This window comes from Ambystoma mexicanum, chromosome 8 (genome assembly GCF_040938575.1).
Source record: "Ambystoma mexicanum isolate Mex_15411 chromosome 8, UKY_AmexF1_1, whole genome shotgun sequence".
NCBI classification, from domain to species: Eukaryota; Metazoa; Chordata; class Amphibia; order Caudata; family Ambystomatidae; genus Ambystoma; species Ambystoma mexicanum.
This window is the reverse complement of record NC_090929.1, coordinates 1,508,216,924-1,508,243,164: the sequence shown is the minus strand read 5'-3', so window position 1 is coordinate 1,508,243,164 and position 26,241 is coordinate 1,508,216,924. Positions and strand designations below refer to the sequence as shown.

General features: G+C 49.1%; 1 protein-coding gene and 1 long non-coding RNA gene across 3 annotated transcripts in view; both read right to left on the bottom strand.

Moving 5' to 3' along the window:
* The window catches only part of TAF5 (TATA-box binding protein associated factor 5), a 304,035-nt gene that overhangs the window by 61,154 nt on the left and 216,640 nt on the right, over nt 1–26,241 (bottom strand). For both annotated transcript variants that reach the window (XM_069611701.1, XM_069611702.1), the window contains exon 9: nt 20,939–21,116. In XM_069611701.1, coding sequence (XP_069467802.1) covers nt 20,939–21,116 — 178 coding nt within the window. The remainder of the gene's footprint in view (nt 1–20,938; nt 21,117–26,241) is intronic.
* LOC138473806 (uncharacterized) lies at nt 1,806–3,078 on the bottom strand. Its single transcript, XR_011268928.1, has 3 exons — nt 2,228–3,078; nt 2,001–2,123; nt 1,806–1,908 (listed from the first exon to the last, which is right to left on the bottom strand). It is a non-coding gene; the product is annotated as an uncharacterized lncRNA (long non-coding RNA).

The window sequence follows — 26,241 nt, the reverse complement described above, 5'->3', positions numbered from 1 at the left end:
GTCAAGTAGCAGGGGTCGCTACTGGCTGGACGGTATTTTCACGGCAAAGACTTGCTCACTGCCGGAAGAATCTCCAGGGCAGTCCAAGCCGCTGCCACCCTTCTTTGCAAGGCCATATGGAATGGCAGTACCGGATCAGTTGGTGGACCTTGGTTGAGGATATCTGTCAGGTCATCCTGCAGAAAATCCACTGGTGGCGCAGACCACCCCAAGTATTCCGTTACCCTCGACATAAGGCGCCGGTACGATGACTCGGCATGGGTGCCAGGCTCAGGCCTACAGAACTCCACCTCCGGAGAGGTGTCCAGACCACTGGCGTCGTGCAACGACTGGCGCAGGTCTTCAATCTGGCTATGACCAGAGAAGATCTCGTCCGGTACCGTATCAGGAACCAACCCTTCCTCAGAACATTCTCCCACCTCAGAAATATAATCCAGAGGCTGGAATGAGGGCACAGAAAAAGGGACAGACATTTTTAGCCTTGGCCAGAGCCTTTCTAGGGGGTTCCACCGTGCCACGGGGTACCTATGACAAAACCGCCTCGAAACGCGTTGGAGTCGATGGAATCGGCATCGATGTCGAGCGTGGCGCCGACAGCTTCGACACAGTCCTCGAGGGTGGAGCCCCGAGTGTGTCCTTCGACAGCCTGGGCGTCGATGGAGTCGACGGCTTCCTCAGAGGCGGAGCCTCGAGAGAGTCCCTCAACGACCTCGGCGCCGATGTCTTCTTCGAAGACTTCACAGGCTCCAACAGTCTTGAGGGCGTCGAGGACCAGGACCTGGAACGGGCATGTCTAGAGCGACCAACCTTGTCCAACCGGGACCTTGAAGGCGCCCGGTGATCGCGACGACCACTCGAGCCTGAAGGCGTGCGAGTAGTGTCTCTAGCACTGTCACGGCCAGCATCTTTCGACGGCGCGGACGGACCGGAGCCCTGCGACTGAAAAAAATAATAAAAAAGCCATCATTTCCTGCCGAAATGAATCCCATTTGGCAGGAGTGGAATGCTTGTTGGGACAAGCAACCCGCCGACGGGCGGAGTCCTCGGACAAGGAAAGCAACTGGTGACAGCGCGTCCTTGAGTGCCTCGAAGAAGTAGAGGAATGGCGGGACCTACTATGGGACCGACAACGACGCTGCAGAGAGTTGCCCCTTGAATCGTCAGTCGAAAAGCCGGTGGACTTCGACTTCCGGGGCTTGGCCACCTTACCTACAGAAAGCTTCTTATGCTCCCGCAAAGCCTTCGAAGTGAGCGACTGGCAGTCCACAGTCATCTGTGTCGTGGCCTTCACGGAGGCACAAGAGACAAGCGACGTGCAAAACCGTCAACGACATCTTGGACCCGCAGTCCTGACACTTCTTAAAACCCGGCCGCGGGGTAGAAGAAGAGGACATCATGGATATTCACAAACGAACAGGTTCGAGGAACCGAAAGAACAGAACTCAGAAGAGTCAAGGCGCACCGAGATCTCCGAAGCGAACACGTTCGCGAAAAAAAGAGAAAATGGACTGAGGCTACTGGCGTCGTGCATCCTACTTGTAACATTCGGTGACGTCGGCTCGGATAGCGTATTGACACAAAGATTTTCCGAAGCAGCACAGCTGTGGTGATTACAGTCATAGATATGGAATACGTCGGAGGACCCAATCCCCTCGAAAAAGTGCTCTTATAATCCCTTCACCCGTTAAAACAATTGCAAGAACATTGGAGAGAAGTTGAAGAGTTGATAAAATTGATAAGTGGGTTAAAAATGCATGAACATTCCCTGGGGGTACAGAGAGAGGCCAACACAAGTGATGTGCTTACCCTGGCCGGAAGGTGTCCCTGGGGAGGGTGCCACAGGATCTGGGAGCGTGAATGGAGCGAGTCCTTGCTGCGCTGGTTAATACGCTGGATGGCTGCCTCAAACTGTAAAGCAAGGCAGGGTTGTCAGGAAGCGCTGAACAATGTGCTGAGGGAAGGCAGAACAATATGAATCAACGCATCCAGGACCAACATACCTCAAAATGTTGTGGCCGGTAAATGCGGAAATTCAGGAGTCGTCCCGTGAGTAGATGGTCTGCTGTAGAGGCTCTCCAAAAGTGTCATGGACATGTGTCGGCTTACATGTCTGAGAGGTAGATCTATAGGAAAATGGACGGAAGCACACACGGGTCTTCAGTTAACTGCACACTGGACAGTATGTGCAAATGCTGGCGTCTTGGTTTTTGCGAGCGCTGCTGCTTACCCGATCGACTGTCCCCGATGCGTGGGCGTGCTGTACTCCGCGACGGAAGCTGTGCCGTGGGTTGTCGTAGCAAGGTCACTATGGCAACCAATAGTGGCGTCTCGGGGGGAAGGTTGTGCGGGATCTGATGAACATAGGCCCTGCGAAAGGCGTGGTTAACTGCGCACAAGAGTATATTAGAAGTACTGCACCCCATGTAAAGGGAAATTGTAAGTGGCGGACAGGTCCTGTGGAAAGGGATGTCTGAGGGAGCTGCAGAAAAATTCATAAGCATTACCACTGTGTAGATGAAGTGGCGCGAGAGATAGCATGCATATGCAAGCAACTGCTAAACCTCAAATTGTGCAGCAAATAAAAGGAACGTGTAGGCATTGTCCAACACGGGCATTGGTGCAAGTTGGTCTCTGCAAGATATGGAGTAAAGGAACACTCAAGGATCCTGTAGGCTGGGAGAAGTCAACTGGTGTCCGTGGAAGATTGGGAGGCACTAGTATGGAGTGCTGACATTCAGTGTTAGCAGGGTAAGTTCTGCAGGGGTCGGCAGAGTGGCGATGGCCCAGGGCCTCCCAGACACACACTGTACGTGTTGGGGATTGCAATGGTATCAATTCAGGTATAAGGTGGTACCTCTTCATTGAGCCCCCTTTCCATGGTACGGAGACGATGTATCCACCATGCCTCTTTATTGGGAAGACTCCTGTGTGGGCTGGATGCATTTTTTTTACTACATCAATAATACACCATTTGAGGTCATCAGGGGAATGTTGGAACTCCAGAAAGTGGGATACTAATGATGCCGTATGGCTTCTGCATCATATCCTGGACCTGTGCTCATTGATCCAGACATAGGCTGCCCAACGTATCTCAAGCCGCATGGGCATTCTATGCAGTATATGACATTAATGGTTTTGAAGTTAGACATGAATCTCAATTCCCATGTTTTATACTCAAGTGTTTTGAAAGTAAACTTGCATGCTCTGCAGATGCCACATGGGAAGTGTCCCATGAGTGGGCGTATGTCACAGTTGCTTATATTGGATCTGGTCTGCTTGGATCCAGTTGATGATAGCACCAGTCAGCTTCACTCTTAAATACTGGCCTGGCCTTTATATTTCCGACATTGAGGGGCTATATTTTACCCCACACTACTTAGGAACTCACCCCCCCCCCCTGCTCGACAGTTTCTCAGACCGCTCAGTGTGAGAGAAAACGGACTAACACCTGAGCCGTATACCTGACATGTCCAAAAATAATGGGAAAGAGACAGCAAGACCAGAGAGAGTTGCAAGGAGGAAGTGCCCTTAACATTTTCAGTTACTTTCATGAGCCTTCCAGAATAAGAAACATAAGACCTGGAAATAAGGCTGAAGAAACCGGCGTTGGTTGTCGGGGGGGTACCCAGGGCTCTCCTGCGTCGATAGCCAAGTTGGGGGGGGCGGGAGGGAGGGGGAAGAGCAGGGGAGCGTTTGCCGCTGTGGTACTGTCCTTGGCTACCACAACAACGCTGCGCCAGTAAAGTCAGCACAGCCAGTGAGTCGGGGAGAATGATGATAGACTGTTCTCTGTTAGAACCAAGGTTGCAAGTAGCAACATTGTATGAAGAAATCTGAAGAGAACAGTGTGAAGCATATGTGACTAGCAATGCAAATATAATTGAACATTAAAAGGAGAGACTGAACTTTTGAAGCCAAGATAGATACTGTATATAAGATATAATATTGGCTTTCACTTTCTACAGCTGGTCACGTGGGCGACTCCTTAATCTCTCTTTTGGTTTTATTGTGATAAATCTTGTTAACATAATCTGAGGATTACACTTCCCTCATGATGTCGCAATTCCTCGGAGTTGCCGGTATCAAGCCTATACCGTTAAAAATGCATTGAATGAAGAAATACCTCTGTGACTCTGCGCCAATTAATTTTCGGAAGTTGTACGTTTTATTCAATCAAAGGTTAAATCAGAAAAAAAACGCCAACAGAACAGAAGTAAAGTTCATCACACAATATAACCAAGATCATAGAAGAATTCAAAAAGCCTTGAACAAGCTCATTATATGGTCTTGATTAATATTCAAGTAGGATTAGATATTTATCTTTCTGAAATGAATACAGTGAATTAAGCAGACCAATTATATGTAATTGACAGAGAAGGAGCTTGGGATTGAACCCAATTAAATCAAAGCAGAACAACTTAATCAGGGGACAAACTAATAGCAATTGGGTAAGTGAACATGTGGTTAAGAACATATCAGAGATAATTACAATACCACTAGCATTTGGCAACCAGTGCTAACAATGTTGTATTTCTCTCTTTCTCCATTTCGTTTATTTATCATTTTTATTTTATTTACCTATTTGCTTTGTTGTGTCTATGAAACTGAATCAAAATATGTTTTACTTTCGGTTTGTTTTCATCCCTTTTTACCTACCATTTCGCTTTTTTGTGTGTTGCACAATGTATTTGCACAAATGTGATTTTTCTTTTATGACCCATACAATCCTCCCCGTTACCAACCCTGAATCTCTGTCTTTAAATATCAATTGGAATACTTTCGATTATATGTTTTTGCGGGGGGGGTATCGTGATTGGGGGAACGTTTTGAACATATGTATATTTTGTTACATGTAAAAGACAAATCAGTAATGGAATAATAAATGCACCAAAGGAGCCCACTTTTGAAGAAGGCTTTATTAAGCCGAAACATGTGTCAACAGGGCGTTTTTTTCTGATTTAACCTTTGATTGAATAAAACGTACAACTTCCGAAAATTAATTGGCGCAGAGTCAGAGTTATTTCTTCATTCAAGATAGATACTGTATACAGAGCGGTCCAGCACCACGTGGGTGCTCATTCGAAGGTCTCCGTTAGGTATCTAACGGAGAGGTGGAAAAATGTAAAAAGGAATTGTGAAATCAAAGTGGTCCTGCAACGGGTCAAGCTAAATCCTGTGCACATTCAAACATCTTCAATAGTTTATGCAAACTGAAATTGGTCCGAGCCCGGCTGAGGGTAACTAATTGTGTAAAAGGAAGGATCCGAGCACAGGCTGAAGAGTGAATCACCTGAATTAAGTACTTGTAAGGTAAGAGGAAAGTCAATTTGTGTTTATTTTGGTACATCAGGGCCGCTGAATCAAGAGACTTTGATAAAGAGACTTGAGCACAGAAGGCCCTGATGCTGTTTATTGAACTGTATCCTTGTGATGAAGAAGCCAGAGTGTGCTATGCTCGAGTGAACCACATTGTCCTTTGCTGAAAACAAGGGCAAGGGAGGCCAACGGCCTGAACATCAAGACACATTTTTGTGAACACTTCTGTTTCATAAACACTACCCCCACACTATTTGTATTTTGAGGCAAGGATTGGCAATAGGTTTGTTAGCATTGGCCCTTTTATTTTGACGAGACTCCAAAAGGACTGCACTATTATTAGATGGTCGTATCGTGCTCCCATCTGTAGATTTAGGATTAGATAGGCGTTTATCACACCCTTGTTTAAGTTCAAGAAACACCCTTGAACTGTGGTCACTTATGTCGGTCTTAGTCCCACCTGTAAGGAAGGCATGGTATCAATACTGTCTGATCCCATTCCACATCCATGGAGCCAGAGTCTAGGTGTATCACACGAGTGAAACCAATAGATTTCCTTGATTGGCCAACTACTTGCTATTTCAAGGTGCAGATCCTTAACATTGGTGGGTTTGGACTGGTTTCCAGGCTGGATTTTGGATAAGAAAAGGATTCCTGCAGACATTTCTTCAGATCAGTGTTGGAGCCAAGAGTCCCTCGTAGAGGAACAGCTGACTTAAGATCCAAAGACAACTCCTGAAGAGGCCTGGAATCCCTTCCTGCGTCTGGCCCAGTGAAGCCCTGTTTAACTACCTGATATTTGAATACCCTGAGCAGTGCTTCCGCCCTAGGGCAAGTGGGACTAACTAGTCTCTCTGCCTTCCAGGATCCAGCTGTCCTGAGCATTTGGAAGGGTCACTGGAACATCCCATAGACTGACCAGCTCTCTCATGGGCTAACTCGCTAGAACAGTTGCTGTTTCTGCAGCTGCACCCGGAACTTTGGTGGTAACCTGCTTGTGGTACAAAACGCCTTCCCTGTGAATATCAGCATCCCCTGTGAATATCAGGATCCCAGCTTCAAGGGATCCTGTCCTGGAGAAGCTACTTCCACCACGACTAGGACGCCTGCTGTCATTTGTGTGCAGTGGCCATTGCTGGAATTCTCCTTCCCCCATCCTGTGAAGAGTCCTGAGGAGGACGGCATCTGTGAATCTTGCAACCTACAGAGGACGTCACTACCTGATCGGGCGCGCATACAACACATCTCCACCCGAACTGCTAGGTATGTATTACGCACCACTCTGGTGGACACTGGCAACAGGCATGGAGAGCCGCACACATCAGAATACAGCAACGACAAATTTGGTCTCACTGGTCACATAATTGTTCCGCCTACTTACACCAGACTACACCTCAACACCTTTGACAACAGTACGCAGGGAAGACCTACAACAAATTCAGGTGCCCTCGACACGTAGCGAGTCTCTAGCACACCATCTCCGGACTCCACTCAGCACCTATCCACATGCCTGACCGCATGGGTTGCTTTCTACCAGATACCGTAAATCTGGTCAACCCTGCAAAGCCTTATTTGGCCAACTGCACACACGTATTCTAATCCTACTCTGTAATCTCCAACACTCTAGACTTTGGTCCCCGGGGGCGTTCCCACCTCCAGTGCATTGAGACAATGGTAAAAGGCACTATATAAACGATAACTACAATACCATTTCTTCTTCGCCAGGGGTTGCATCTTGACCAGACCGGAAGAATCCTTGCACCCGCATCTTCTGGGCACCTCACATTGGAACCAATCCAACCTCTACTGACTGCCAATCAGCCCATCAAGTCATCTGGGATAATCCGAGTCAGGGGAGTAAGCAAACGCAAAGCATTTCCTTATCTAGTAACCTTGTTCAATATCTTCTTTGACCTCGCCAACACAAATAAAATCAGAAATCACCTAGAGACTACATCTGGGGGAGAAGCATTGTGACTCCTGTGAGTTTTGGGCACAAGGTCCCATTGTTCTTAGGGATTGGACTGTTGAAGTTAAAGAAATTCACTTGTGACTTGGTTCCATCTTTGCTTCATTAACGTACTTACCCTTTGGGTTAAATAAGTCATTTGAATGCATTTTAAAAACCTATGGTGAATGTATCCGTTCATTGTGAGATGATATCACCTGCTAGTTTAATCTTTTTAGTGTGTGTGTAAAAGCATAGAATAAATATTTGTAATGTTACACATTCCTGTCTAAATTTAATTATTGTGAATTATATTGTGTAGACTCATGGAGGAACCCGACCGCATTCACACTTCTGAGAATAGCCTTGACTGCGCTCCATGTTTATCTTGATTGGGTTTCGGCCAACCTCTGAGTTCCCGATGAACAATAACTAGGGTGGACCCCTAAAATATGTCCTACACTTACAATTGGTAGGCCTGGACTTGATTCCAGCTCAGATTTCAGTAAGCGGACTTCTGCTGCCATTCTTCAGATCTACATTGGAGACAAGTATCCCTCGAAGTAGTGCAGGTCATACATGTCCCAGAGACAACTTCTGCAGTGGTCCAGCTTCCTCGCCAGTGACCAGCCCGGCAAAGTCCTGCTCATCTTCCTGATCTCTGAAGACCCTCTACGGTGGTTCTGCCATAGTTAAATAAATAAAAATAAATACATTGGAGAAGTGGCACCAACTAGTCTCAATGCCTTTGAGGATCCAGTCCTTCAGAGCCTTTCGAAAGTGGCCCTGGACTGCCTTGTGGACTAACCAGCTCTCTCCTGGGCTACCTTGTCAGAAAAGTTGTCGTTCGGTGGTCGCATGCTTGTGCCACAAATTGCCTTTGACCTGAATTTCTCATCTTCAGGAAACCTGTCCTGAAGCAGCTTCTGTGACTGGAAATAAGTTACTCACCGTAGTTACTAACGTACTCCTAGTCCATAGCCCCCTTTCCTCCATACTGCATGGGCGTCTCTCGATAGGGACGGAAGATGGAACCTTTTTCACCAGAAAACATTCCCCTTTAAATTTAGACGCGTGCGGTGGCTTCCCCGACTCTACCCAGCGGCGCCACTCCTCAGTCCCCCTTGAGGCATCGACAATATTACAATTGCCTATGTGACACTAGATTTATTAGGGGTAGGATGGTGGGATGTATGGAGGAAAGGGGACTATGGACTAAGAGTACATGAGTCACTATGGTGAGTAATGTGTAATTACTCTTACGTCCGTCCCCTTTCCTCCATAGTGCATGGACGATTACAACTGAATGTAGCCCAAGGGTGAAGAGGTGACCCTCCTTAAGAAAACAAGTTCATGAATACTGCCTGCCAGATTGCCACGTCTGACCTGGAGCCGATATCCCAACAGTAGAGTTTGCAAAAAGCCAAGGGAGTGGCCTAAGTGGCCGCACTGCTGATGACCTGCTACGGTGCGTGTCTCTGGAAAACAACCGTTGTGGCCTTGGCTCTGAATGCATGGGCATGCATTTTTGCCAGAAGCGGTTTGTCTTGCCCCTCCTAGGCTTCCCTAAGGAGGCCACCCTCCACCTTGCTATGGGGGCCTTGGATGCCCGATATCCTGGCCCTAACCCTCCGATGGTGATTAATAGAGCCTCAGACTTGCAGAAGCTATTGGTCCTGTCCAGATAGAACTTTGGCGCACATCTAACATGAAGAAAGTGCAGGAACCTCCGAGCATAGTCCCTAGGGTCAGCGAAGAAAGTAGGGAGTACTATCCCCTCATTTAGATGGAACGGAGAGGCTACCCCCAGGAAAGTATGAAGGAGGTGTTCTGATGACCACCCTGTCCCTGTCAAAGTTAGTGTATGGCTCGGGTGCCATCAGAGCTTGGATTTCACTGACACAGCGTGCAGACGCAAGGCTCACCAAGAGGGCTGTCTTAATGGTGACTAGCCTAATGTCAGTTAGGGAGAATTCTCAGAAATGTGCCAATTCATCTCTACCTTAGAGATCCCCAGCTCTTTTGCTGGACTCTAGGACTTTAATTTTTTGCCTGGAGAGAGAGAGAGACCCTTTTTTCCCCCACTCTCGTATTTAATGTGATTTTGAACTCTGTTTCTTTTGGTTGTGGAGTCTGACAAACTCCATAGGCATCTTTTACATTGTGTTACACAGCACCTCAGTGCAGTGACACAGGGAAGTCTTCCAGATTTCCCAAAGGTTTAAATACCTTCTCTTGGATAAACTATTGTTTTCAAGAGCAGTAAAGCGAAATTGACTTTACTTACATTTGTAACTTTCTAGACCCAGCACACACCATCTTACAATATGGTGCCGGAGGGGTTCTGGCAGGGGTAGGAAGCGAGGGAGGTGCCCGAAACTCCCTGTGCTTAGTCTCATAGGAGACAGGAATGCACTCTTAGGTGATTGGCCGGCCGGCTGTCCGGCAAGGATAGACACCCTGCTGGGTGACTGACAGCTAGGCTGGAATGAATGGGAGAAATCTGCATTAAAGGCGAGGCTTTTTGGTTTGGAAGGCAGAGTCTACCACTGGATGAAGGAATCCGAAGAAGAACTTTGAAGACGCCTGCTGCAACTCCTGGACCGTTGGTTTGCCTGGTGAAGCCCTGCTGCTGTGCTGAAACTCCAAATTCTTATCGACGGAGAAGCCCCTCCAAGGACGACCTCTCCCTATGAGTTGGTGGGACCAAGCAATTCCAAAGTAAGGCACCTGGACATCCTCTCGGAGCTGGTTGAAATTCCACTGCTGTCGCTGCTGGAACAGAATAGCCAGGGAGAGGAACACCAGATTGTGTGCGTTGCTTTTAAGCCGGCCAAGACCTTCAGGAAGATCCTCCAGACTCCCAGGAAGCCGGACTGACTGAGCCTGAGCCACCTCAGAGTGCTGGACCCCAGATGCAAGGAAAGCCCATCTCAACAGCCAGGAACCGCTGTGTTGCCATTTGCACTAGACACGAGGAGCTGAAACACCGAAGTGCCACTTGTTTGAAAATTGCCGTTTGCGGTCGGTGACCGTCCCTTTGCAGTGCAGGAATCGCCAGATGTCCTCCCTCTTGTCCCCACAACTGAGGCCCAGGAACACCAGGATCTGCAAAGGAACTGAAGTCATCTGCTGCCCTTTTTCTTCAACTTAAAGGTACTGTACAGTCTAAGAGAACTTAACTCTTGTTGTGTAACTGCACTTGTTCTCTGTTGGTGAGACCTGTTGCAGTTGCTCTGTAGAGTTGTGAAGTAGAGAATCTATCTGCAAGTCTAAACAGATTGTGGCCCTGCTTTGAATTCTTTTTTCTACAAAGACTTCTAAAACATTGTGCAATCATTTTACTTACCTGCAAGAAGGGCTTCAGCTCACCTAGACCTTTGCCCAATTGACTTTGGCCTAGCCTGGCTCCCTGAATGACTCTTCTGCCCTCCGACATGGTGTGTTGTCCTCCTTCCAGGAAGGGGTTAACTAACCTTGCATTGGGGGTTACCAAAAGTACTTATCTGCTTCAGAATATTGGTGTGATCTCTTATTCTCTTCTAATCACCTTTTTCTTTACCAAACTCTTAAGTCCAATCCTAAATGCAAACAGTAGTATAATAATGTCCAGTGTCCTAATGACTAAAGTCATCTGAGGGTGTAGGAAGAGTCTGTGTGCCATCCCAAAAGGGTACTTACTGGTTTAGAAATATTAAGAGTGTGGATTTTGGAGTGCATTTGTGTGTTACTATTATATTGCCCCCTTCTGAAGAAGGCTTATTCTGACTGTTAAATAATTGTTTAATCAAGAAACCTTGTGTGTAAGAGTGTATTTGAATACTTGTCACTGTGAATCTCCAACTCCCCTACAGCTCACATTGACCCCTCTTGAGATGAGCCTGGCTGCTCAACACGCTACCAACCTGTGTAGTACAGACTTATACCAAAGATTGGGTTCCTATTGCCAGGGTAACCATTGTATGGTGAAAAATCCATGAATAGGAGCCCAGACCCCGCTGGGAGGCTGACTCCTTCCACTGCCTGCCTCTCTGTGTGTGAGCGAATTTCCGTCCACAGTTATTGTCCCAATCTGTGGGAGGGGAGGTGTGAGGCGAAGGAGGGAATCGGGAGGCAGCAGCCAGAGGACACTGCGGGGAGGATCTAAGGGACCGCAAACCTTGTTCGCCTGGCTATATGCCTTTGGGGTGGCCTTAGCGAGGGTGGATAAGGGTTCAGCAGTCTGGGGACTGTTCTTCCTCTTATCAAGGTCCTAGTCAGTCGTATAACGGACATGCCCCCCCACCTCCAAAGGGAAGGTGGATTATGCATTCCTGGGCTTCCGGGTTGAATTGGATTACCCATAGCCAGGCAGTCCTTCCCCTGCCAGTAGCGGTGCAAATGGCACCACCTGAGGCATAAATGTACGCCACAGCGGACTCCATTATGTTTCGTGCAACGATTTTTGGCCTCCGCCAGCCCTACCTTGAAAGTGGCCAAGGAGTGTGGATCTGAGTGCCAACAGCAAGAGGGGGCTCCCTCCAGCTGTCTAAACGTGGTGTCGAGGCGCCTGTTGGTATGTTGCGCCAAATGGGGTTCAAGCTGTGTGTCCCGAGCCGGCTGCTGAGAAGGAGGCTGTGGGGCTGCCAAGATCGTTTGAGGTGGAGCTGGTGTTGTGGGTACTGGCATGGGCAGCTGGGGCTGCACAGGAGCCGGAGGCACTGGATCCAAGGGCGGAGTGGCCGTGGGGGGAGTAAGTCCTGAGCGTCATGGCTTTAATAAATAAATAAATCAGTCTTCACAGGCCGGTGGAGCGCTTCAAGGCACGGGGCCTTGAGGGTGCTGCGGCCTGAACTCACTTGGCCTTAATGTCTGCGGGGTGCATCGGCCCTGCGACAATGAAGGGTATGTCGTGGGTCTCGTACTTCGTGAAGACCAGTCCCATCTCGAAACTCGTTCCCCCAAAGAGGGATGGTGTTGGACGAGCCGTTATTTTATATGGCCCGTCGCCATTTTGTCGGGCTGTATGCCGCATACCTGTGTCGTGGTGCTTGCAGCGTAGGGCCCGCCTCTTCCAAGACTCCTGGCGGTGGAGGTTGAGGGCTACCTTGCACCTCCGGACAGGGCCTGGTAGGTGGATTGCCCTTGGCGATGCTGCCGGTAGTGCTGCGTACAGGCACCCCCTCAGATGTCTGTCTGGTACTAGGGCGTGGCCCTTCGGGCCTAACCCCGGTAATGGAACCTTGCAGCCCCTCCGCTCAGTCACTATGTAGGATCTTGCGACCCTTCGGCCTGGCGGCCAGTAGCAGCTTTGGTACAAGAACCTGTAAGGTCCCTCCCGTGATTGTGCCTCCTGGACGGAGACAACTTTGCGGGGTGCGTACAAGCGCCCCCTCTGACATCTGTCCGGTACTAGGGCGTAGACCCGAGAATAGTCCTTTGGTGCAGTGTCTGGTAGGATCTGGCGACCCCACGGCCTGACGGCTGGTAGCTGTAGCAGCCTTGATACTTGCACTGGTACCAGGACCTGAACGGTCCTTCCTGCTCCTACGCTTCCTGGGGAAGGAGTCGCCTTTGTGGGATACGTGGTGCATACCGGTGCCCCCTAGGACATCTGTCTGGTACTAGGGCGTAGACCCGGTAAGAGCCTCGACGCCCCTCGGCACAGTGTCTGGTAGGATCCTGCGACCCCTGGGCCGGTAGCTGTAGCAGCCTCGGGACCTGCACTGGTACCAGGACCTGAAAGGTCCCTCCTGCTCTTGTGCCTCCTGGGGGAGGAGTGGCCTTTGCGGGTTATGTGGTGCATACAGGCACCTCCTCGGATTTCTGTCCGGTACTAGGGCGTAGCCCCTTGGGTGTAGACACGGTAAAAGCCTTGTGGCCCTTTAGCGCAGTCACCGGTAGGATCTAGCGGCCCCTCAGCCTGGCGGCCGGTAGCTGTAGTACCCTGTACTGGTACACAAACCTGAAAGGTCCTTCCCGCTCTAGGTGCAGATGAAAAACAGAGCCTGTACCTTGGGCCTGGACTTGTGCCGACGAATTCCTTTGAGTCCTCTGGAGGCAAACTTTTGAAGAGCTCCCTCCCCCGGGCTAACCTGTTCTTCAGAGCGCGTTCTAATCGTGTTGCACCCGGCACAGGACTCCCAGCCGTGGTCAGAGCCAAGGAAGCAGAGAGCGAGGGGGTGAGACGTAGGGAAGAGCCCCTTGCAGGCTGAACACATGCTGGAGCACGCAGACGAACTGTGCCGGGGAATTACAAGGCTGGAGGACTAACCCAGGAGCACTGGTAACAGCGGTCCATTTCCTGTTGACGTGGAAAAGAGGACTGGGGAGTGGTGCCAGTGGGCGGAGTCAGGGGAGAAGAACAAGTTACTTTCTTACCTGGTAACGTTCTTTCGATGGGATGGTCCGACGACGTATTCCATATCTATGACATGTAATCACCACAGCTGTGCTGCTTCGGAAACTTTTTCGGCGTCTGCGTCCTGCGTCGATGACGTCGATGCGCCGCCGTCGAGGACCTCCTCCGACGTCATCCGATGTGATAAGTAGGACGCACAACGCCAGTAGCCTCAGTTGTAGTTTTTTCCCCCAGAACATGTGACATTAGTCAACTGCCAGTCCGACACAAAGCCTTGCGGAACGTAAGCTGCAATCGCAACAGAAATTCTGCAGCGGGGAAGGCAGGGTGGGAGCGATATGGAATACGTCGTCGGACCATCCCATCGAAAGAACGTTACCAGGTAAGAAAGTAACTTGTTCTTCGAGGGGATTGGGTCCTCCGACGTATTCCATATCTATGACAGACTCCCAAAGCAGTACCAAATCAAGGAGGAGGGAAAGAATTTAGAAACAAAATTTAGAATAGCCAATCAAATAGCAGAGCAAAGGACCGCCTTGCCAAAGGCCAGATCCTGCCCTCTGATGGAATCGAGGGAATAATGCCGTACAAATGTATGTACTGAAGCCCAGGTGGCAGCATCACAGATGTTGCGAATAGGAACACCCCTCTGCAGGGCAGTAGATGCAGCCACGCCCCTGGTAGAATGGGCCCGCAAGCCAGCCGGTGGGTCCTTACCCGCCAAGCGGTAACACTCCGAGATGGCCAAAATAATCCAGCGTGACAATGTCTGTTTCGTCACAGCTTGCCCCAAGCGCTTACCAGCGTAACCAATAAAGAGTTGATCGTCCACTCTGACCCGGGACATGCGAGAAACATAAAAGCTCAAAGCTCTCCTAGGATCAAGCCTATGGAGCCTCTCCTCTTCCTTACCAGGATGCGGAGGAGGATAGAATGCCGGAAGAACAATCTTCTGGGCCAAATGAAATTCCGTCACTACCTTTGGAAGAAAAGAAGGACGAACTCGAAGGACAACCCTGTCCTTGTGAAATACAGTGAAGGGTGGCTTAACAGAAAGTGCCTGTAACTCACTCACTCTGCGAGCGGAAGTAACCGCAACTAAAAACGCAGTTTTCAAAGTCAACAGCCTCAAAGGGCAAGAATGTAAAGGCTCAAACGGAGCACCCATAAGAAACCTAAGAACAAGGTTTAAATCCCAACCGGGCACCAGGAAAGGCGACGGAGGGAACACATTAGTGAGCCCTTTCAGAAACTGCGAAATTAAAGGGATTTTAAAGTAAGAACATTCTTCAGATGAGCGCTTAAAGATGGACAGCGCCGCCAGGTAACCTTTAATGGTACCCACTTGCAAGCCCCTGTGGGCCAAAGAAAGCAAAAAGGACAGAACCATGGGGATGTCACATGCAAAAGGATCCACATTCTGAACTCTGCACCAGTCGCAGAACTTACGCCAACGGCAACGGTACAGAGACTTAGTTGCGGGCCTTCGGGCCGAAAGCAACACCTCCATCACGTCTTCAGGGAGGTCCCAATCCTTATACCTCAACCTTTCAGAAGCCAAGCGTGAAGGTTGAGGGATCCGACCTCTGGATGGAGAACCCGACCCCCCTCCCGTGAGAGCAGATCGTCTCGGTAGGGAAGACGACGTGGAGGGCAGATGGACAAGTCGAGAAGGTCCGGGTACCACGTCCTCCGAGCCCACGCCGGAGCAATGAGGATCATCCGGGAACCGAACTTCCGTAACCTCCGCAGCACTTGCGGGATGACGGGGACTGGAGGAAACGCGTACAGCAGCGGGAATGACCACTCCACCACAAACGCGTCGCCTAAGGCTCCTTTCGGAGGAAATTCCCGCGAGCAAAACCTCTCGCACTTCCGGTTGACACTGGAGGCGAAGAGATCCACTTGAGGGGTCCCCCAAAGGGCGAAGATCTCCAGGAGAATCTCCTGAGCCAACTCCCACTCGTGAGAGATCGCGCTCTGCCTGCTCAGAGCGTCCGCCGTCACGTTTTCGTCTCCGGCCAGATGAACTGCCGAGATCGAAACTTCCTGCCGGATGGCCCAGAACTCGAGCTGCATCGCCTCCCTGCACAGAGGAAGTGACCCTGCCCCCCCTTTTTTGTTGAGGTAGTGCATGGCCACAGTGTTGTCCGTCATGATCAGGACAGCCTTTCCTCGCACAGTCGGCAGAAAAGCCTTCAGGGCTAGCCTGACGGCCCTCAGCTCCAACAGATTGATATGGAGTCTGGACTCCGACGGAGACCAACGACCGCTGACTGTCAGCCCGTTGGCATGAGCTCCCCATCCCGTGAGGGATGCATCCGTCACGATCGTCACCTCCGGCCAGGGTAGCCAAAACGGAGCCCCCTTCATCAAGTTGCCTTCGACGGCCCACCACAGAAGGTCCCGGGCGACCGAGGGCGGCACCTGAACCGGGTCCGACATCCTGCCGGAGGACTGCGACCATTGCGTCTTGAGTGCCCACTGCAAAGATCTCATCCGCAGGCGAGCCTCTGGCACCAGAAGAATGCAGGATGCCATGAGGCCGAGCAACCTCAAGAACTCGAACGCCGGGAGCGTCTGGGCATGCTGAAACTTGTGCACCATCTGCTGAATGTGAAGAGCCCTCACCTGGGGAGGAAAACACTGCCCCAGGGAAGTGTCGAGCACTGCTCCGATGTACTGGAGCCTCTGTGTTGGCGTCAAATGGGACTTCTTTAAATTGAGGGAGAAGCCCAGCCTGTGAAGGGAGTGGCAGGCGACGGACAGATGATCCAGGACATGCTCTCAGAGCTCCCCCTGACCAACCAATCGTCCAGGTAGGGGTAGACGTGAATCCCCCCTTGCCTGAGATGCGCTGCCACCACCACCATGAGCTTGGTGAAAACCCTCGGGGCGGAGGTCAAACCGAACGGCAGGACCCGAAACTGAAAGTGTGAGTCGCCAACCGCGAACCTCAGGTACTTCTTGTGCTTGGGATGGATCGGCACATGGAAGTAAGCATCCTTGAGGTCGAGTGACACCAACCAGTCCTGAAGCTGAAGGGCCTGGAGGACTTGAGAGAGAGTAACCATCTTGAACTTGTCCTTCCTGAGGAGTTTGTTCAAACCGCGCAAGTCCATGATGGGTCTCAATCCCCCGTCTTTCTTCGAAATCAAAAAATAAGGGGAATACCATCCCTTGTTCCTCTCCGCTACAGGCACCAGTTCTATGGCGCCTTTCTCCAGCAGGGCTTGAATTTCCTGCGCACTTCAAAGAGAGGTTCCCCGGTGGATTGTCGCGAGGCCTGTGCCGAAAGGGAAGACAGTAGCCGTGGGTTATGATCTCCAGAACCCACACATCTGAAGTAATGGCACGCCACTCTACAAGATGCTGCGCCAGCCTTCCCCCAACCGGCGAACCATGGTACATGGCCTCATGACTGAGTAGGAGCGGCTGCGGCGTTACCTGAGGGCAAAGAGGCAACTGCCCGAGCGGCCTTGGCACCACGGGTACCTTGTCGTCCACCTCTGGTACCCCTGCGTTGGCCCATTGACTGCCAGCTCCTCTCGCTCTACCAAAGGACGAGTAATAGCGAAAGGAGCCACCCCTCCACTGCTGTCCCCTAGGACGAAAAAGCGGAGGTTGGCGAACTGCAGCGCCCAACGACTTCGCTGCAGCTTTTGAGGTCTGCAACCTCTCAAGGCTATCGTCAGCCTTGCTGCCAAAAAGATGTTCACCATCAAAGGGCATGTTGAGGAGCCGGGACTGCACATCAGGAGCAAACCCCGACTTCCGCAACCACGCAAACCTGCGTATCACGGTGCTCGCCGCCATGGACCTACTGACGCATTCAGCTAAGTCCAAACCCGACTGAACGGACTCACACATGGCATCCTTACCATCCTGGACCATAGCAAGGAAACCATCCCGTTCGACCCCTTCGGGAATATGTTCAGCCGCTAACGCAACACAGTTCCACAGAGTGTGCGTGAAATGCGACAAGGCACAAACGGAGTTGGCCGCCTGAAGCGCCATACCACCAGAAGAAAACACCTTCGCCCAGCCATCAAAACGTTTGTCGTCCCTATCAGGAGGGATGGTAGGGTACGACGCCTGCTTTGCCGGGGCCGTGGCCGCCTGCACCACCAAACTTTCCGGAGTGGGGTGCCTGGTCAAGTAGCAGGGGTCGCCACTGGCTGGACGGTATTTTCGCGACAAGGATCTGCCCACTGCCGGGAGACTCTCCGGAGCAGTCCAAGCCGCCGCCACCCTACGCTGTAAAGCCATATGGAACGGCAGTACCGGGTCAGTTGGGGGACCAACATCAAGGATGTCCGTCAGATCATCCTGCACAAACTCCCCTGGGGGAGCAGACCATCCCAGATACTCAGACACCCTAGCCATAAGGCGCCGGTATGAGGAATCGGCATGGGAGCCAGGCTCAGGCCGACCAAATTCCACCTCCGGAGAGGTGTCCAGTCCACTGGCATCATGCAGCGACTGCCTCAAATCGTCAAATTGACTATGGCCCGAGACAATGTCATCCGGCACCTGACTAGGAACCAGGCCATCCGAATCCTCATCCGCCTCCGAAATATAATCCAAGTGGTGGAAAGGCACCCGAGAGTGCCTGCTCTTAACCAGAGCCTTCCTAGGGGGAACACCCGAGACACGGGGCACCTCCGACACGAAAGGCGTCGATGGCGTCGAGCGAATCGGCGCCGACGTCGAGAAAACCGGCAACGGCGCCGAGAGGATCGGCGTCGACGTCGAGGAAATCGGCGTCGACGTCAGATGCAGCGCCTCCAGTATCGGCGGCGTCGACACAGCCCTCGAAGCCGGAGCTCCGAGCGTGTCCCACGACGACCTGACCGTCGACGGCTTCGACGACTTCCTCGGAGCCGGAGCCTCGAGAAAGCCTGTCGACGCCCTCGACGCCTCAGACGTCGATGTCTTCCTCGAAGACAACACAGGTGCACACGGTCTCGATCGCGTCGAGGACCGGGACCTGGAACGGGTACGGCGAGAACGAGCCCCCTTGTCCGAACGGGACCTCTCCCGTGACTCGCGCCGACCACTCTTGCGAGCGGTGGCTCTCGACCTCTCACGGCCGACCCCACTCGGGGGCGCGGACGGTTGAGTACCCTGCGATTCAAGAATCGCCAACATCTTCTTCCCGAAGGAAGCCCATTCCTCCGGCGTCGCACGGCTGGTGGGGTAACCGACGTGCCGGGCAGAGTCCTCTGAAGAGGACCTGGAAGGCGACCGGTGTCGGCGCTTCCGAGAATGCCTCGAAGAGGCTGAGGAGTGGCGAGACCGACTCCTAGAAGAAGACCGACGAGACTTCCGACGATGACGCGGAGAGTCACCCCTCGAATCATCCGTCGAAAGCCCCGCCGACTTCGACTTCCGGGGCTTGGACACCCGACCTACCGACAATTTCTTCTTACGTTCGCGTAAGGCCTTGGACGTGAGCGACAGGCAGTCGACACAGTCATCCGTGTCGTGGGCCTCCCCGAGGCACCAGAGGCAGGCATCGTGCGAGTCAGTCACCGACATCTTGGACCCACACTCCCCGCACTTCTTGAAGCCCGGACGCGGGGTTGAAGACGAAGTGGAAGACATCGCCGAAGGAATATTCACAAACGAACAGGTTCGAAGAACCGGAAAGAACAGAACTCCAATGAGTCGAGGCTAGAACCGAGAAACACGAAGCAACACGTTCGCGGAAAAAACGGAACTGAGGCTACTGGCGTCGTGCGTCCTACTTATCACATCGGATGACGTCGGACGTCGGAGGAGGTCCTCGACGGCGGCGCATCGACGTCATCGACGCAGGACGCAGACGCCGAAAAAGTTTCCGAAGCAGCACAGCTGTGGTGATTACATGTCATAGATATGGAATACGTCGGAGGACCCAATCCCCTCGAAATGTTCCGTCTCCTGTCCCTAGTGAGGGACGCCCATGCAGTATAGAGGAAAGGGGACGGGATGTAAGAGTATGACTCCACTGCCTCCATCCTGTGAAGTGTACTGAAGAGGTCTGTATTTCTTTGCCGACAGATTGCAATTTGCAGTTGCACCCGACCAGAAGAATACTCCAACCCCCAACTGCATTTATCTCCCGTCTCCTCTCCACTCACATTTGGTTATGAAACCTGGGTCGGGTATCCTGCCCCTAGGTTAGCCTTGGATCTGGAAGAATGGAGAGAATTTACCTATCTTTGGGTAAATGGTTATTGAATTAGTTTGAAACCAATCACCACCTCAAGCCCATTGCATCTTTTTTCTAAAGAGTACTCTTACCTGTGACATTTGGGCAAAAGGCCATATTCATTTTAGGGTCTGAACGTTTGAAGTTGGAATACTGTACGTGGACTGGTTCCCATAATTTCATTGCATCTGCAGTACTCGCCTGCAATGCTTATTTGAGGAGGTCTAATAACTGAACGTAATGGTGATTGTATACATTTGTACTATAGAGTGTTGTGATAATACTACCTACTGGTTTCATTTTTCAGTGTGTTCTAAAGGCCTAAATACATTTTATAATGGACTGTCTAAATTGAAGTACTGTGTAGATTCACTGAGGGCATCTGACCACGCTCACACTCAGACTAAGCCTGGACTGCTCTTCAATGCTACCTTGAATGGGTTTTGGCTAAATTCCCAGAGCTCCCTGTTCACCATAACTGGGGTGGCCTCCCAAAATCTGTCCACCAGGCCGGATTGTAGAAATCCATCTTAACTGGATGGATGAAGCAGCGAGAAATTGGTGCACGCCCATGTGACGACTCCTGTTCTCTAGCAGAACAATCCGGCTTGCTCCCACATCAACAGTTCTGTTCTAGCGAGTACTCTACTGAGACTACAACACAGTATAGATGTAGAGGAGTTGCAAAAGTTCACAATTTAAAAGCTTTGGTACAAATCACTCCGACCACTGTTCGTGGAGGGTGACAGAGTACAGGGATTGTTTAAGTGGTGAAAATGCCCTCAATATGCTTTAAACACATTCAGAGCGGGGTATATAACTTATGTAAATAGTCACTCACAGCTGAACTTAAGTGTTGCTTAACCCTGGTCAATTCTATTTCAAATAAAATGATTGCTTTGAAAAGTTACTTATCCTAAGCATATTCGCACGTGACAATTTTTGATTATGTGAGTTTGTGTAGGGAACATTTGTATGAGGGCCTGAAGTCTGAATGGTAAACGAGAGTACCTTTTTAATGCTTATATTGCTCAGCGGCACAATAGTCCTGTTTTAACCAAAATGTTGACATTTGTACAGTTTTCAGTAAGACATGCACAAACTCTGAAACCACTGCCTCTACTTGCTATAGATTTACCTTGTGGCCAGTGAAAATCCGTACACAGTTCCCATTCAGAACATCCCAAAGTCTAACTGTTCTGTCAGTTGAGCCTGTTGCCACATAATTGGAGTTTGGATGAAACCGGGAGCATGTCACATCAGCAAGATGACCAGCAAATATTCGTAAAGGCTGGTAGTGGTCTGTAGCCCATAACCTTAAAGGGAAAAAAAATGGAACAGTAAGCAATGTGAAGCACGAGTATGTGACAGCTTTACCAGGATGATTGGTCGAGTTAATGAAAGAATAGCTGGAGGAGTCATGGTGGGTGAAATTATGCAAGACCTTTTTCTAGGGGAAGGCGAGTGAAAGATCCCGATAAACTACTAAGTTGCGTTATGGTGGACCTGTAATGAAAACCTACCAAATTCACTTGGGGGGGGGGGGGAGGTTGGAGGGTGGCCTGATGAGTTGGGGGGGGCAGCACCTTAGCTGAAAGGACAATATTGATAAAAATTAAAGTCCTAAACTGACTAAGTAAGTCCCATATAATTTTTAAATGTTTCCCCTCTCGGCTCACCAACTTCCCTTTTATCCCCAGATAGTCCCTGTCCATGTAACTCTGTGCGTCTCCAGGAGCCCCCAAGCCACCCAGGGCAGAGTCAGTTTCCTACAGCCGGTCGCTCTGCTAGATCCCTTAGGAGTACTCACTCATTGGTGGAAGCAGTTTTAAACAGCATGCAGCTTTCTGAAAATGTACAGCCAGTTTAGGTTTGAGAAGCAAATTGCTCATTATATTCTGCTCCCCATTAAAATGGTACCTGGACTTAGAATTCCGCTTACCTGTTAAGCGTGGAAACAGGTCTGCCATATACAGACAAGCTTAGGTTCTCTGATACTGCTATGGTTGGGATTTGACGCAGTATAAAAATTAAACAACCTATGGTCATGTCTTCCTGCAGAATACAAAATAAAGTTACCCTACTGTGTGTGACGCTCTCATCCAACACCTACCCTTTCTTTAGTGGTGTCTAAAAAAATAAAATGCACTTTTAGACATAGTTGTTACCATAATAGCATGTACTACTTCAGTTCAAAAAATTATTCTGATAAATGCACAAATACATACATTTTTCAGTTCTCATTTTAACCTAAAAAATGTGCGAAATCTCCATACAATACCTAGTTTTAATAAAATAGCCTGCACCCACTTGTGGACCCTGGCACTCAAAAACCAAGTACCACAATAATCAACCTAAACAGAGATTACACAAAGTAGGAACTGTTGCGTTATGCTGGTTGGTAATCCTACAGCAATGCCAGCCATGTTTCCATCCCAGTGTTAAGGGATTTTCTTCAGAGGCTGTGTTCAGTAGATAATGAGAGGTGCCTATAAAAGAAAATGTGTGTTACTAACAAGAAGGTGAGATCTAATTATATATATCCATCTACCTCTGGTGCTTGTATCTGCTTAAATTCACATGCTCTGCAAAGTCAGACATCTAGTGGTAGTCGCAGAGTATTACAAGATTTGTTTTCGAAACTCAAAAAGCAATAGCAATACTATCCCTAGTGTGACGTGTACTGTACCCATGGTCCTTCGCACGTCGAGGTGCCTCAGGTGATTTCTGACATGAAGTTGCATGAAGTGTAGCGTCAGTACAGATGTGATAAAGCAGAAACAGTGATAAACCCAGAAAACATCTATGCGCCTTCTACTCCAGTAGGGGAGGAAGCATGTGAATCGAAGCAGATACAAGCACCAGAAATACAATTACGGTGAGTAATGTATCCCTCCTGGAGTTTGTGGATCTCCTTAGATCATATGCTCTGCATAGATAAGCAAGCAGTATGTGGAGTGTTAAGAATTTCAATCAGGCGACTCACATCTTGGTCTCTGCCTAGTATGCAGCGCACGACCGAAATGCTTATCTTTTTATATGCATAGATTCAATATTGAGATGTTACACCACTCATATGACACCTCCTTTTCAAATACCCTGGGTCACAATGGACCAGGCTGGTTGGTAAAATACAAGATTTGTTTATTTTAAAATTAAAAAGAAATCGGACACTAATGGGGTGATAATTACAATGAGAATGTGAACAATGCTTTTAACCTTCTAGTGGAACATACACACAGCACAGCGGAATAGGAGCACTTTTTGATTTAGGAAAGATAGCACCCAAGTTAGAATTTCACCCTGCAATGTTCCCTCAACCCACAAATAATCAATTCTGAGTGGATAAAAAGAAGTAACAGGTAATCAGGAATAAGAGACAGGAAACAGAATCAAAATCTGAACTTCCCACCCCAAATAAGAGAAAAATGGATTTTAAACCCCTTGCAATGTTATGAAATGGCACTCGGAAATTGACAATTAATGTGTGTTAAAAACCTTGAGGCAAAGATAATTCCTCACTAAAGCACCAATGCAAAGACACTAACAATCCTAAAGAATGGTTTACCAAAAGCATACAGTTTGAAAATGAGTGGTAAATTTGAAACAGATGCAGCAAAATGACATGTTGGATACTTTGCAATTTCCGCCTGAAATTACCCAAACGGTTTTGAATAATAATGGGTGAAATACACTGATTTGGAGAGGCTGGGGTATAGAGATATATCACAGGAACACTATGGAAGTGAAATTAAGTCTCTAGCTGGTAAATTGGGTGAGTTATGCAAGATACAAAAAAGGTGCGCTTGGAGTAAAATGGAGCTGTGAAATAGGAAAGGAAATCGGTTGTGACAAAAACAGTTTTACTTTACACTAGAGTATTCAGGCTAGGCCACCAAAGATGGACACGGTAAGCTCCAGGGTTGATTCGCAAGTTCAACCCTATCACCCCAGCGCCCAACCCTGGCAGAAACCAGTCAGATGGCGCTAGCACTAGAAATCAAGGGCAGGGTTGCAAGAATGATTCTGACAGTGAACAAGTTAGCAGGGTAAGGATAGGATGACCGAGAGTGAGATAAGGACAAAGACAAGAGGCTATGGGTTAAGATGGGGTGGCGATTATAGTCTACTTTTAGTTTGGGATTTTGGACCATCAAGGGATCTGGTCACTACACGGCAGAGAGCCTGGTAAACAGCTGGGCAGTCCTGGTCACCGGATGGCACTGGACTGGAATGGCAATTCTGGTCACTGGATACTAAAGATCAGCTTGATGGCAGGTTTGCAGCGGCATGCAGTTAGGGTACCAGGATGCTTCCAACAAACACCACAGCTTTCCTCTTTGGTTATTTGGGAATTTAGTGGGTTTTCAGAATTGGGGCCTTGTTGGGAATAGGATCAGCACTGCTTGGGTTTTGCAGTGGGTCCTGGAGTAGGGTCAGCAATGCTTTGGCCTTGTAGTTGGGATCTGGAAGGAACAGGAACGCAGCGCAGGAACGTCAGGAAGAGTGTCTAGAGTCTTGTCAGGGACTCTTATTTATAATGCATAGTGACATAAAAGTATATGACTGGGGCAGGCTTAACTAAACATGCCTCCAACAACGGGATTGGACAAGGGTGATAGTCTCCGCCTCTCTCAGCTGGTTGGATTTCAGGAAAATGATGTCAGATTTATGATGTGAATTTTACAATGTCCAAAAGCCTCCCACAGTTACTTTAACTAAAATCCGATTTTGCCACAAACATACATTTACACAATTGCAATCTCTTAGCAAATTATATACACCAGTTACATATTTTGTGCAGCACATAGCAGTCCAATCCTCCAGTCTGTGAGACCTTGTTTTGCCCTTCTACCAGTTTTTTGCGCTTTTCAATGGGAGTTATACTACTCAAAATTCTATAACTTTATACATGAGCCTAAGTGATGCATGTACAAAAATTGCAACATGGATGCTTTTCTTGTAATCAGCCGTACTTTGCCATTTCTGTCCCCAAGCGGTCAGTGAATTCTACCATGTCTTAAAAGAAAGTCCAAAATAAAAAAAAAAAATCACTTTTACACTGAAAAAATTCTACATGTTTACAAGGTCTTGCTGCAGAGATAAAAGTCTATAAAGTTTATTTATGAAATAGTCTTTGGAAACAAATGGCAGTCCTTTGTCACTGGCTCATTTTTCTTCTTCCTTCAACTGCTACCAAATGTCATTTCCTTCAAAGCAAGGTGGGGGTTTCTCAGCTTGAGTGAAGGTTTATTGCCCCTTCACACTTCAAACTTCCTGGCCCTGGGAGTTCCATTGTCAGTGGGTTAGCCTAGACTAGATTCTTTCCCACCCTGTAATTATCATTAAGGTGTTCGTATCTGCTGAGAATCTATGGTGTGGCTCCCTTCCTTGGGGGAAGCTTTTAGGGCTGCCAACTGGAATATCTTGTTTCTGGGAGCTTGCAAATCCAGCCCATGTGGCTTACAATCTTTATTTTCCTATTTTGGGTCCTGGTTTAAAACAAACCTGTGGAATAAAATAGCCCATGTGTGTGTTATCACCAACAACGCAACCCCTTTGCATTGCTAAATAAGGGAAGCTTTCATTCAACACTTTACTTTCTATACTGGCCATTTTTTTTTCTTTAGTTTGCAAAGGCCCATTTTTACATGTGTGGTGAAAAGCTTTAAATTCGGTTTGGCAGCGCCATCAGATTCCCACACTTTCTTTGCAGCAATAGCCATTTTCTTGAAAGCAGGAGTTTTGTCTGAAGCACAGATATATTGAAACTGACCTGGCTCAGAGAGTTAGTCTCTCTTTGGACTGCTGCGCTTTAGATACTTTTGTAAAGAAATAAACGTGTGTCCCGTGGGAGTGAAAGTAAAGTTCCTTGTTGATTTCTCTGAGTTGGTTTGTCAGGGCCTGTCATTCAGAGATTATGCCTGGTTTTGGTGAAGCACAATGCGATATGCTGGGCATGGCAGGGCCTTATTAATCACAGTGGTTTCAGAATGAACAGATGGAATTAGCGTCAAAGCAGCATTTTTAAAGGGTAAAAACGTTTTTTTGAAGGTGAATTTTGGGTTTTCAGCAAAGCAGTGCTGCCTTTTCACGTTCTTCCATTTGTATGCGTCAGGACACACTGGCATGCTCTGTGTGTTCCCTGGTTCCATCCTGCCCAATGTGTGCTTGGCAGGATCGTGCAGCCATTTTTATTTGTTGTTGCCAAACACAGTTTTGAGGCCATGGCGCTCACAGGAGCCAGCGCAGCCATTTTGCTGTTTCTTGCACAAATGCAGCTTGGTGATGTGGGGAAATGCTGTTGAATGGGTCAATATATCCCACAGGAGAAGGAGGTGGGAAGTGAGAAAGTACCACGGCAAAGATGTTTTAGAACACTTGTCCCACCTGTGAATCTGCTTTAGAGTGAGTGTCAATGCAATAATGCCGTGTGAAAGT